The sequence below is a fragment of the Carassius auratus genome, chromosome 43 (genome assembly GCF_003368295.1).
Source record: "Carassius auratus strain Wakin chromosome 43, ASM336829v1, whole genome shotgun sequence".
In the NCBI taxonomy this organism is placed as follows: domain Eukaryota; kingdom Metazoa; phylum Chordata; class Actinopteri; order Cypriniformes; family Cyprinidae; genus Carassius; species Carassius auratus.
This window is the reverse complement of record NC_039285.1, coordinates 21,726,470-21,740,756: the sequence shown is the minus strand read 5'-3', so window position 1 is coordinate 21,740,756 and position 14,287 is coordinate 21,726,470. Positions and strand designations below refer to the sequence as shown.

The 14,287-nt window shown below is 38.5% G+C and overlaps 1 protein-coding gene across 1 annotated transcript; it reads right to left on the bottom strand.

The window, feature by feature from the left end:
• Positions 1-9,429: 9,429 nt before the first annotated feature.
• LOC113061895 (protein YIF1B) lies at positions 9,430-13,940 on the bottom strand. Its single transcript, XM_026231404.1, has 8 exons — positions 13,780-13,940; positions 13,210-13,430; positions 12,968-13,072; positions 12,075-12,153; positions 11,888-11,945; positions 11,509-11,664; positions 10,992-11,085; positions 9,430-10,197 (listed from the first exon to the last, which is right to left on the bottom strand). The coding sequence occupies exons 1-8, from the start codon at positions 13,793-13,795 to the stop codon at positions 10,042-10,044; spliced, it is 885 nt and encodes a 294-aa protein (XP_026087189.1). The 5' UTR covers positions 13,796-13,940; the 3' UTR covers positions 9,430-10,041.
• Positions 13,941-14,287: the final 347 nt, after the last annotated feature.

The following is a 14,287-nucleotide window of genomic DNA, read 5'->3' as shown; positions in this document are numbered from 1 at the left end:
TTTACATTTAGTCATTTAGCAGATGCTTTTTTAGCAATGCGACTTACAAATGAGGACAATTGAATCCAGCAATTTATTTTTTTAAGAATAGAATCAGAATAGACAGTGCTAAAGTTAGAAGCTCAAATAAAGATGAAAGAGACTACAACTGCAGTCACAATTTAAGAGACGCATTATTCGAATGCTTGTCGAAAGAGATGCGTTTTAATCTAGATTTAAACAGAGAGAGTGTGTCTGAACCCCGAACATTATCAGGAAGGCTATTCCAGAGTTTGGGAGCCAAATGTGAAAAAGCTCGACCTCCTTAGTGGACTTTGCTATCCTAGTAACTACCAGAAGTCCAGCGTTGTGTGACCTTAGGGTGCGTGATGGGTTGTAGCGTGGTAGAAGGCTAGTTAGGTACAGAGGGAGCTGAACAGTTTAAGGCCTTATAGGTAAGTAATGATAATATTTGGTACCTGATACGCAACTTAATAGCCAGTGCAGAGACTGTAAAATTGGGGTAATATGATCATATTTTCTTGACCTGATAAGGACTCTAGCTGCTGTATCTTGGACTACCTGTAGCTTGTTTATTGAAGAAGCACCTAGAAGTGCATTACAATAGTCCAGTCTAGAGGTCACGAATGCATGAACTAGCTTTTCTGCATCAATGCAATGTTTCTAAGATGGAAGAATGCTGTTGCAACAAGAATGCAAGTTGCTGTCTAAAATAACACCCGGGTTTTTGACTGTAGAGGAAGTAACAGTACATCCATCTAGTTGAAAACTGTAGTCTACTAGATTCTGTGTACAGTTTTTTTGGTCCAATAATTAATATCTAATTCTCATCCGAATTTAATAGGAGAAAATATATTTTTTAATTAATTGTGATAGATGTGCAATTATAATGTATAAAATATACATAAAAAAGACTACTTGCTGGTATATTAATGAAATGAAGACCAACAAATAACATAACAAAGTAATTATAATAACATTTAATTCATGAAAACATCACATTCAGTTCAAACAAGTATATTATTTTAAAATGTAGTGTATTCTTCAATTTTGCAAGGGTATATCTTGCAGCTTTCATGACTGCTACTTTATATCTCATAATAAGACTCTATTTCTAATGTTAAACTGTGTTTTGAAGTTACTGATTGAGGCGGAAACAGACTTTGTTAATGTTTAAATAGCTAAACATTCCAGATGGTTAATGTGCAGCAAGATCATAAACTTGTACTCCACTCATTTCCTGCTCTTTCTGAAATGCTGCAAACTTAAATGTGAGTTCTAATGTAGTAAATGTAATAAATGTAATCTGTGTAAATGTAAACACGCCCCCACATGTCTACATCACGATGTGGGAAGATCTGCATAACTCTGCCTAATGTTCACATTGTTCACATGTTGACATTTTGTTGAAATGCATGTTGAGCCAGTCATCTCAAGAGCTAACTGATTATGAAATTTTCCTTTTGATCAAAGTTCATCTGTTCTGTCAGGATGTTTTCAAGAGGCAAACAGTTTTATATGGTAAGTGTAATATATCCTAAATGGCATACGCTTGTTGTTACGCCAGTATGCCACAGTGGTTTGAGGTTAAGCGCTATGGTATAGTGTTGTGGTTAGTTTAACTGAGCCAAAGTTCAGAGACATTTTCTTAAAAGTGTCAAGTTCTATTATTAAAACACTTGAGAGTACAACTAACCCATGTCCAACAAAATGTTTTGTAAATTATTTTGTATTTTAATAGTTGATTATATATAGATCCATTGCTCGACTAAAGCATTTTCTGTCAAGGAAGGATTTAGAGAAGGTTATTAATGCCTTAGTTTTGTCTCGTCTGAACTATTGCAATGTGTTGTATGCCAGACCACTATTTCACGCTTGCTATCAGTTGAGAATGCAGCAGCTGCTAGTGGGTGCTAAGAAAAGTCCTCATATCTCTCCTATTTTAGCTTCTCTTAAGTGGCTACCAGTGAACTACAGGATAAAATATAAAACAACAAATTGCTGTTGGTCAAGGGCCTAGGTCTCTAAGATCTAATAATAAATTATTGCTTAATGCTCCTCGTACTCATTTAAAGTTAAAAGGGGATCAAGGCCTTTGCGGTTGCGATGCGTGGCTCTGGAATAGTCTTCCTCAGGAATTAATAAAGGTCTCCTCTTTAAAGTCAAGTGATTTTTGATTGTACAGCACTTTGGTCTACAGGTGCAGTTGTAAAGTGCTCTATAAATAAAGTGAATGAATGAATCAATATATTTAGTATATATACAGTTTACAAGTTTAAGTATGGAGCTGGAATGACAATCAAGCTACTCTTACTCAGACTTTTACTAATGTTTAAATGCTTCATATGCATTTAGTTCATGTTAGTTAATGCATCAAGTGATGTTAACAAATTATAACTTATAAAATGTTACCTATTTTTAATGTGACAAAATTAATTAGCATAATAACGACACATATACTGGTCATCGTAACAAATGTATTATAAAAACCACTTCGAGCACAATAATTATTAAGGAACTCCTGCTTCCCCTCAGCTATTAGACTCTTATAAAGATAGCTAGTGGACTTATATATCTCAGAGAACAATCGCTTCAAATCGTTTCAACTCGTTGAACATGTGTAATGTTATTGCCGTTATTACTACCATTGTATATTTGTTAATATTACTCATGTAGCACATCTGTTAGTTACAGCTGCTATTATTATCATGTAGTTTCAATCAATTTGCACTTAACTGCACTGTTTTTTGCACATAAGTTAATACTGTACACTCCCTTATATAAATATCACATACATAGTCTATATTTCTATTTTTCACATTTCTATATTCCTACACTATCCTCTCATATCTAGATATACATAGTCTATATTTCATAGTCTATACTCGCTTTTGTAAATTTTGAACGCAAAAATGTAAAAATTGCAGCTGCATGAAACAGAAGTTGTGGCCGTCTTTTCTTGAGTGAAACTGCTTGTAGAACAAGAACAGACGTACATATCTCAGTTAGCAGATGAAACAGTGCTGTTGCTGAAAGATCATTGGGTCCCTGCTGCTCTTAAAGTAACAGATGCATCCTCAGCAAATGTGAACCGTTGCCCATAAAAGACAGTCAGTAAACATGTTGCTAAGATCCCAGTGAGGGAATCAGTGACAAAAGGTCAAACATCTAGGTGTAAGTTAAATTTTGATCCCATTCTTCAGAAAACCAGGGCCGAGATGAATCGCCGGCTTTCGAGGGATATAAAAGGAAGAGTTGTGTTGTGTAAATCTGAGGGTCTGTAGAGATTCGTTTATGCTACACCTCACTGAGTGTTTCTAAGGAGACGTGTAAAGCTGTTGCTAGTGCTTTGTTTAATTTTCCTTGGAGAAACAGAACACGTTTGTGACGAGTGCTGCGGGGCAGAGAGCTGTGGGAACGAAGAGAAACTTCCTGTTATAAAAATAAGCTTCTGTTTCATAAGCTTAGTGTCTTAACCTTACCTTAGCCTACCTTTGGGGTCCTTGCTATATTTCAGTATGCCTCAGTTAGCTAGTTTTACTGTAGATTAAGAGTTGTTGTTTTAGGTTTACTGATGGGTTGCTGCTGTGTTTAATAATTGATGATGTTAAGTTTTTTCAACACAATTTCACCATCCAATACGACACATCAACCATAACTCCTTCACAAAACAGCCAGCAATCGTGGAGTTATGATCAGCTGACATTGCTAAAACTGCAGATGTGCTTTATTCAACATCAAAAAGAGCAGGCCCTTTCTTTCAGAACATGCTGCACAGCTCCTTGTTCAAGTTATAAATATGATATGTTTTTTTTTTTTTTTTTGGCAAACAAAGTTAAGTAATTAACTTTTTTTTTTTTTTAATCACAGATACTACCCATCGAAAAAAGAAAAAAAAATATTGTTAAATAAAAAAATAATAATAAATAAATAAATTATTGGATTGAACTGTTCCTTAAAGTAAAGACTCTGATCAGCTTAATCTTCACCCAAGCACACGTTTGCCATTGGCCCAAACACCACACGTCCACCACACATCCACCAGTCCTCCGTCTCCTAATGCGTGTGGTGTTCAAGTGAAGGATGAGCCTGTGAATAAAGTTCACCATCTTAACACTCATGTGATCGACTCTTATCTGGATCATCATGACATACAGCTGGGTGACCTGGTTTTGGTTTTGGTTGTGGTTGTGGTTTCCCTCTGAAGGCTATCTTCATAGCAAAAAAAACTAACATAATAATTATAATAATACAAGTTACATAAACACAAAATAAAAACCAGGCAAACAATAATTAAGCAGTTAAAATGCTTTAAATTGCATGATAAAAAAAAAGATTTTCTTTTTGATAAAATCTTACTAAAGTCTCTATGTTCAAACACTATCCTCATTATTAAAGAGTAGGTTCAATGATTTTCAATCCATTTTGTTACAATGTAACATGTAAAATAACAATGTTTATTCTTTCTTCGAGATACCCAGTTTATTTTAAACACAGCATGTTTTTGTTGTTGTATATATATATATATATATATATAGCACATTTATCACAGCAAAGCTGACCAAAGTGCTGAACAAAGTCAAAGATAAACATAAAATAAACCAAACAGATGATAAAGTAAAACAATGGATCATAGATAAAAATCAATTACAATGTCTGGGAATAAATATATGTTTTCAACTTCATTTTAAAAGAAAATGCAAGGTGGATGTCCAGTGACAAACAACATTTTTTTTTTATTTAATTTTTTTATTGAATTCTAAAATAGACAGGAAGCCACTGAAGAGAGTCTAAAATTGGTGTAATGTGATCTGTTTTCTTCGCCCTGGTCAACAGCAGCATTGTGTACCATCTGTAAGCATGCAATGATTGACTGAAGTAGACCCAAATATAATGAAGTACAACAATCAGGGCGGGAGGTAATAAAAGCATGCATGACTTTCTCCAGGTCATTATCTTATGATCAATTTTCCTTTGAATAAATGATGCACTTTTTAAAAACTGTTTATACGTTTAGGCCATCAGCACTGGAGGAGGAACAAAACCAGCAATTTGACACAGAGCCAACAATATTTAGTATTGTTCCAGGTTTATTAGAAGGAAATGAGTTATTGCAGAGGTAAAATGCAGATAAAAGAAATTAAAATATATAATAATAAAATAACAAATGGGACCACACACCAGTCAAACATAGCACATGTTTATTTATAGCAATAGCCAACATTACATTGTATGGGTCAAAATTATAGATATTTATTTAATGATAAAATCATAAGGCTATGAAGTAAAGATCATGCTCCAATAAGATATTTTGTAAATGTCCTACTGTAAATACAGATACATCTAAATAAAATAAGTATTTTTCAGGTTCAGGACAGGTGAGTTGGCTGGCCAATCATGCACCGTAATATCATGGTAATAACATCAAACTTAGAAGTGGTTTTGGCTCTGTGGGCAGGTGCTAAAGTCATGCTACAAAATTAAATCCATAAAGCTGGTCAGCAGATGGAAGCATAAAGTGCTCCAAAATCTCCTGGTATAGCTGCATTGACTTTGGACTTGATAAAACACAATGTAGACCAGCAGACATCACGGCACCCAGATCATCGCTGACTTCAGAAACTTCACACTGGACTCTGGATTCTGTTCCACTTCTTGTGAAGCTCTCCCGAGTTCTTGAATCAGCTTTTCCTGACAATCTTCCCAAGGCTGTGTTCATCCCTGTTGCTTGTGCACCTCTTCCTATCACAGCTTTTTTCTTCCAGTCAACTTTCTATGAATATATTTCAGTAGAGTCCTCTGTGAACAGCCAGCTCTTTCAGCAATGACCTTCTGTGTCTTACCCTCTTTGTGGAGGGTGTTGATGATTGTCTTCTGGACAACTGTCAAGTCAGGAGTCTTTCCCGTAATTGTGGATGCATGTTCTAAACTAGCCCAAGAGGTACCCAGTATTTACACTCAAAATTAATCAAACTAATCAAACCTTATTTTTCTAACACTGTACATTACTGTAATTCCTCTATGCCCTGCCTCTCTTAAATGCATTGTTTATTACAAAGTCCTTCCTTCTGACAAGCACAGTCTGCTCTGATTGGCCAACTGACCCAGTGCATTGTTATTGCCAGAACACCGCAAGCATTCATTGGAAATGTTATGCCCCCTTCCAAGATTACAAGCTTCCTCTTTCAAAATAAATGTAAAGACCTTAGTTGTATCATCAGTTTAAGCCCAAAAGGAGAACAGAAAACAGAAGCTAAGTTTTGATGCCACACCAAAAAAAAAAAAAAAAAAACTGCATGCTATTCTGATAGCATTAAAGTATAACATGGTAATGAATTTAACGTGTATTCGAACTGTGTTGTTTTGTATTATAATAACCAAAGACAATCAGCACTTTGTGATAGCTAAAATGTCACTAAAGTGTAACTATTAGCGTAAATAATGTCTCGGTTATGCAACCTTCATTCCATGAAGAAGGCAGCGGAGACGTCACGTTGGATGACCGACGAATTGGGATGTAGCTTTGATAGACCAATCTACTTCGAGTGTAAATTAAACGTGCCAATACACATTAGCATGCAATTATTGCATCAAGCTGATAAAAGGATGAGTATAAGAAGGCAGCAGATGCAATGCATACTAAGTTTTCGCTGAGGAGCCGAGCCGGTGACCTGGCAGCTCAGTGGTGGTACAGCACCTGTGGTGACAGGACGTGATGTCTCCGTTCCCTCCTTCAGAGTACGGTGGTTAGTATATGTAACCGAGACGTTCCCTTTCAGTTGGTCACTCTCTACCTTACGTCAGTTGATCGACAAATTACGATTTCTACCAAAGCGACATGGCTTCCAGTGCACTGTGCAAGCCACCTGTGCCACTTTTTGGTGTAGGCCAGGGCTTGCAACAAGAAGTTCCATTCACCATTGTCGAAGAACTACCCACTCAGTGAGATTGGATAACACCGGGAAAACGTACCCATTCCACTTGGAGCCCCATCCTTCCTGAAGGAGGTCTCGGGGGCAAATACATATATGAACATCCATTTAGGTGCATATGGAATATTGGAGGTGTTGTAACCTTCTTGGAAATGGCTGCTGGGGAAACAAGGGCTCTGAGGCTATACTGTAGACTTTACACATATGGGATTCACTTAGTTCTCACATATGGAACCCTGCCTTCTACCGGTTCTCAAGGATTCAGTAAGTGAAGGCCTGGTGCTGGACGCTCTGCCATGTCTGGTTGCTGAGGGGATGGAGGAGCTCGACAGGGTCTATGATACGGACACCCTGGAGTGGTTTTAGCAAGGCTACACCAACCGAGGCCTCTCAGTGCCACTACCCATTTGAGGTGAGAACACAGGAGAACACCTGCTCCACACGAAGGCTATAGAATATACAGGGGGCTTCCCTCGGCGAGGGGCAATCTGTGGTGCTGCGGACGGTGGATGGGTAGAGGCAGCAGCTGCCCACCAGGGGAGGGTATCCTACTCAGTCTGCTTCTGTGCAGACGAGAGCTGTTGGGCCAGGCTCTTGACCGTATCACTGACGAGGCCAGTCTGGGACACAGCGGCATTAAGACACCAAACTTTGTCGGCATCCCTCATATAGACCAGACACAGCCTCTTTTGGTGCTCCTGGACCGCCATAGTGGACATTGCACAACTCAGAGACTCTGCAGTGACCTTCGTTGCTCATAGCGTGAGGTCAGTAGCAGTATGGATTTCTCTGAGAACTTCTGGGTCATGACCACCCTTGTGCAGGTCCTTCAGTACCTTGGCCTTGTGCACCTGCAGTAATGCCGTAGTGTGTAAGGCTGAGGCAGCTTCTCCACAGGCCTTATAAGCATCGCCGGACAGGCCAGACAACTACCTACAGACTCCGGAGGGGAGGCACGGTTTGCCCTGCCAGCTGGAGGCGATATTAGGACACAACTGCATCGCAACCGACTGCTCCACATTGGGGAACCTCATGTACCACCTCACTACACCACCTTCGAGGGTGGTGAAGGAGGAGGAGCCGACCGGATGGTTTCTAGTAGTAAAAGGTGCCGTCAATGACCTGGTGAGCTCATTATGCACTTCCGGGAAAAAAAGGGACTAGGGCAGGGCGCTGGAAACCTGTGCGGGCCACCCCGAGAAGATAATCATGCAGCCTGGAAGGATCAGGATCCACATGAACCATACCTTCTCTGTGGAGCATAGCTGTCATCCCTGGATCCAATTCAGGCATTGCCACCATCCTGGAGGGCGGCAGCACAGCCGACTCTTCCCTATAGAGCCCGAGGGTTTGTTCCCACTCGTGTTACTGCTTGAAATAGTCCTCATCTTGCAGCTGCCAGGACGAGCACTACATCGTGGCAGAGGCAACAGTGCTCCACCGCTCTGGAGGAAATACAGCCTGGTTCGTAGCTCCGAGATGGTCATCTTCCCACAATGGGAACATGACTCATTTGTGAATACCATGTCAGTGTGTTTAATACCCAGACACATGAGGCAGCAATTGTGATCATCAATCTCAGCCAGGTGACGACCGCATCCAGAAATGCACGGGTGAAACGTCATCTTTACAAAGACGCACCCATGTAAGCATCATACTGCCAACACCAAAAGCTTCCAAGAGTGAGTAAACTTGTAGTCACTTGAAGACACTGGATTGAGCAAAACGATGTTGGCTCATTTAGTTTACCCTCTAAGTAGATTGGTTTTAGTTAACTGATATCGCAATTTGTCGGTCATCCAACGTGACATCGAGAGTACCAACTGAAAGGGAACAAACATAAAGCATATGGGTCTGATATCTGATATTGCGTCAAGTCCTGACACAGTTTTGCTAAGAGATTATACTGTTTAGTCTGTGGCGCGATGTGATTTTAACAGATATCTGAATACTGACAAAGCACTCTGGGAATGTCCCTGTGCCCCTGTGCCTCTGAAAAATGTTGTGCAGTTTTAAAGTCTTATCTGTTGTTCCGTTTTCTTTCAGTTTTAAAGCAATATTTTTGCTCAGTTTAGCAAGATAAAAATCCACAAACATAGACACAATTCCACATTACTTTTTATCCAGCATTGTTAATCCTTTACCAAACTAATGACATTATCAATAAAATGTTTTAAAGAAAGAAATTATTTCAAAATGTAAGTTTTTTTTTTTTTATAATTTGCAAACATTTACCGACTTAAAATGGATGTCCTTCTTCACCTCTTTCTCGTCTCGGTCTTCACTTACAGTAACATAATGCTAATATTAGTTTTACAAACCCTTGTGCTGCTGTGATGCAACATTATAAGGCATATTAAACGGAGTTGGTAGATTAGTGCGATAATATGCTTAAACTGATTACAACAACATATTATATCCACTATTATTTATTATTAAAATAACTTATATAATAGCAACTCACAGTAATATTACAAACTAGCCTTGCATTCAAAACTTTTGGGAACATCCGTTTATTTTGTATACAAATTATGAAAGAGTAAAACTGTAATTGACCCTGAAATGTGAGGTAATTTGATTAAAACAAAAACAAAAATGAGTCATGAAAGCCGTCTAACCTTAAGACTGTATCTTTATCTGTCTGTTAGCATGCCAACATGGACGAAGCGCTTTACTGTTTTAAAAGAAATCAACGTGCAAACACCACAGACATCATATGAAGCCAGTTTCATCGGTTTGGGGCCGTCTAAAAGTCACATTCATGGCAGGAGAGGAGACTGATGTTTCTCAAGCCACAGCATCTAGACAACGGCCTTCGACTGCAAACATAATCACAGTTTTACATAAAAAAAAAAAAAAAATTATACAATACAATTACACTGTACATTATACAAATCAAAAGCCAACAGAAGCTCCTAGAAATGTACAAACCAAAGACATACAAAAGAACTCTGGGCAATTACAGTTCAGGTAACTGGTACTGTGCTGTGAAGCTGCACAATGTGTGTCCATTGGTTTATTACGTGTGTGTGCAAATAGGCTCATGTCTCTACAGTCGTTTGTGGCTGCTTGAAACAACACAGCTGCTCCTCTATGTCATCAGCGGCTCTTATCTGACCAGATGGAAGGTCAGCCAGTACATGAAGACGGGCTGCGCTGCAGCGATGGCCATGGTCAGGTACATCCGCAGCTGGTTTTTGGCTCCTCGCACTAACCGCCCCTCTGCAGCCGCTTCAGACAGGATCTTTAACCGCATTGTGCGAATCTGGAACAGAAAGAAGCTGCTTCACATCTCGAGATCAGATCCTAAATGAGATTCAAACTGAAATCTGCTGTACTATTTAGACACTCAAACATGTGCTGGAATGCTAAGTTAATATTCAATACATGTGCGGCTGCAGTCAATGTTATTACAATGCAAAGAACTGTAATAGTGTGCAATACTACAATGCAAAATGTTTTCTATGTAAATATATTGTTCAAATGTAATTTATTTCTGTGATGTGCAGCTGTATTTTCAGCATCATTTCTCCAGTCTTCAGTGTCACATGATCTTCAGAAATCACTTTAATACGCTGATTTGCAGCTCAAGAAACATTTCTGATTATTATCAATGTTGAAAACAGCTGTGCTGCACAATATATATATATATTTTTTTTGTGGAAACCGCAATGCATTCTTTTTTTATCAGGATTCTTTGATGAATAGAAAAAGCTCTTTTGTAACATTATATATGTATTTACTATCACTTTTGACCAACTGCATGCGTGCTTGATGAAAAAGTGTAACTTCATTTAAAATATTATTATTAATAATAATAATTATTATTTTGGAAATGTCTCTACTTTCACCAGGCTGTTATATTCACATATAAATAATAATAAAGAGAGATCCATAAACAGCTAATTCTTTGAGCATTCGTAGTGTGTGATGCACAGTCAAATCACAGAGTTTGAATAAAACAACACTTGCATGTCCACTGGCAGTATGAACAGCCAAATGAAGATCACATTTGATATTTGCTATGAAATGGACAGCTCTGTATCTCTTAATACGCACCGTAAAAACAAATATAGATACACAGCACCAGAGCAGCGAGAGGTAATACCCCGTCCGGCCGAACAGAAGTCCTGCTAACACTCCCAAAAACATCCTGAGAAAACAAACACACCAAGAACTCACACAGATGTCATGGATTTGAAGATAATAGACATTGTATGAAATTAATTTCTCAAACATTCAACGTCTATAAGCTTTTTCCAGGCAAGGACTTGGTTTGAATACCTTTAAAAGCAGACAACTAACAATTAATGCAGTTTAGAGTAAACTAGGATGACAGTAAGACTGCTATGAAATTATACAGTGATTTAACATTGGAAATGGATTATGAATGAAACTATAGTAATATTTGAATGACTAGAATAGTCATAAATAACACATAGCACTTTATTTTTGGTTAACAAATAAAATAACATCTAAAAGACTGCTCAATAGCACCACCTACAGAATCAGTTTGAACATGGCGTATTAAAGAATTCTGATGTTGCCGTAAAAAGCAAATAACTAATAGCCTTACCCGACGTATTTGTATCCAGAAAAGGCCACCAGGTCGATGGTGGTGAGGTCAGTGTTAACCGCCACCAGATACAGACTGAGAAGAACAGCCAAAACCTCAATGATGAGCCACACCAGCGCCGAGCTGGCCTGAATGCCCAAGATCTCCGGAGAAAACCTGCAAACAAGAACATCAGACAAAACAGCAAAAACAGAGAACAGTAAGGTCAAGAGCAGTCAGGGCAATTGCAGGAAGTCTCAGCATTTCCCCTTTTCCCCCGAAACTCATGCATCATTAAAACACAGTTCCTGGACGTTACAATAAATCTGTCAAACGAAGCTTCACAGAGCCAAAGGGCAGATATTTCCCAGCTAGAATAAGGCTGTGTGATGAATCTTACCGGTTCTGTGTGCCCAGAGCCAGTCCTGCTACCAGGATATACGTAATGAAGCCCATCACTGCGGAGTCAGAACCAGACAAACACATGTGCATGCATGTAATAAACATCTCCACGACTGCACGCTTTCCCATCGATATGCAATAACAGCATTTTTAAACTGTGCAAAGCATATGATTTGGAGTCGTACCGGGGATGTAGAGATCGGGGGCGTTGATATCAAAGCGCGGGGCGACTGGAGTGTCCTGCTGATAATTCACCTCCCAGTTCTACAGAGAGCAGTACATCACACAGACATTCATTCACAAATCAATCAATCAAGAAGAGTTCATATGACTTTTACGCAGCATTTTCTGAGATTGAGAGAATGTGGTCACAATAGTCTTCAGAACCTCTCCTTTTTGAGTTCCAGGACAGAAAACAAATGAAGGGTTTGAAAAATAAAAGATGATTTGTATCAATACCATTGCAAACACAAAGTCAGCATCATAATCCACAGAATTTTAAATCACTATGTAAAACATTTTCATGTGACACAAGACAAAAAAATCTAAAATACATTCAGGTGACATCCATGTAAACATAAAAAACTTTTTTTCTGGCACTACTATAAAAATACAATATTTAGTCAAAGGAACTTGACATGAGAGATACACTGCTGCTCAAAAAGTTTAAGAGCAGAAGGATTTGTAACTTTTTATTTGATCAGAAATACAGAAAAAAACAGCAATATTGTGAAATATAATTGCAATTTATAATAATGGTTTTCCATTTTAATATAGTCTCAAATATAATTTATTTCTGTGATGCTCCGCTGTATTTTCAGCATCATTTCTCCAGTCTTCAGTGTCACATGATCTTCAGAAATCATGAAAATATGATGAATTATTATAATAATATAATGTTGAAAACAGTTCTGACCCACTTCATATTTGTTTAGAATCTGTGATATTTTTTACAGAACTATTTGTTGAATTAAAAGTTAAAAAGAGCAGCTTTAAATCTATAAAAAGTGTTAATAATAAAGACTTGTTAGAAAAGATTTCCATTGTGTTGTGCACTAGTCTGTAAGTGTGCTCTTACGTCATGCATGTAGGGAAACACCAGCAGCCCGAGCTTCTTGCTCACATACACAGTGTCCACCGCAAAATAATACTTCAGCTTGGAGATGGGGATGAACCGATCCAGCTGTGAACCAAAAGACAAACAAGTCATTTAATAACATAGTTCACCGAAATACAGAATCAAGCCTGCGGTTCTGGAGAAACAACCCAGACGTGCTCTTCTGCACCACAACAAACACAACGGTGTGGAGCCTGACGTACGTTCTTGTCCATCATCTCTTTGCCGTGCGAGGCCAGGCTGCTGCCGTAGACCAAGGCCAGGTTAGACATGGGGTCCGAGAGCAAAGCCTGTCCCGGACACACATCAGGGCCTTTCCCCACACCGCTGGGCTTGTGTCTGTTCCCTCCAGCGCTAGTGTCCTCGAATAACAGACCAGGGTCCCTGGGGTCCATCAGGGGCCCTCGCATCCTGACCTCCGGCTCTAAAACACAAGAATCACATCATAACTCAGATATCATCCGGATCACTGTAGCAGACAGACATCATCTCTTTTGATGATTTCCGCTTATCTGAGGGATGACGTCATGTTCTGATCTACTAAACGTGTGTAAACAAGCTAATAACTGCGACGGTAGAAAGAGAAAACAGAGCAGGAATAAATACACGTTTAATTCTGTGAGCACACACGCTTGTTTAATAACCAGACAAGCACACAACCGACCACATCATATTCAGCTGATTATGAAATATGCGTCTTTATATGGCAAATGAGATCAAGTCATTCGCTCACAGTTAAAGCTAATACAATCAAGTAACGGTACGTGACTTACGCTGTCTGAACTCCATCTCTTCCCCCAAAAATGTGTCTTTATTTAAATGATTAGGTTACAAAAAACATATATAGGTATTTATCAGCACATTCAGCCGTCTAACCGAGGAGCTGCCGGTAATGAAACTAAAATTAGCAGAGAGGAAGAGCGAGCTTGTAACTGACGTCACTTCCGGGTCACGAGCACGGCTTGGAAGATTTTCTTCATTTGGCAGAAATGTCTAAGAACACAATATTACACATACAACCTGTTATATCGTGCTGTTGTTGTTATTTATTTTGTTATGTTAAATGATGCATGTTGTCATTTTATTTCAGCCGTTACTAAGACTTGTCTTTGATATTTGCCGTGTGTTACAATCATAGACTGTATATTTTTCTAAAAATAAAATAAAATATATTTATTTATTTATTTTTATAAAACTGTATCAGTAATGGGAAAGCTAGTGTTAAAACCATCAGTCATGCTGTCCCTCCTTATTTAATTATTTAATAAAATCACACATTAG

Excerpts from the sequence above, each read along its gene's own strand:
- LOC113061895 (XM_026231404.1), bottom strand. Across the intron at positions 13,073-13,209 it reads AAGAGATGATGGACAAGAAC|CTGGATCGGTTCATCCCCAT; the intron begins GTACGTCAGGCT and ends TTTGGTTCACAG. Across the intron at positions 11,665-11,887 it reads GCTCTGGGCACACAGAACCG|GTTTTCTCCGGAGATCTTGG; the intron begins GTAAGATTCATC and ends TCTTGTTTGCAG.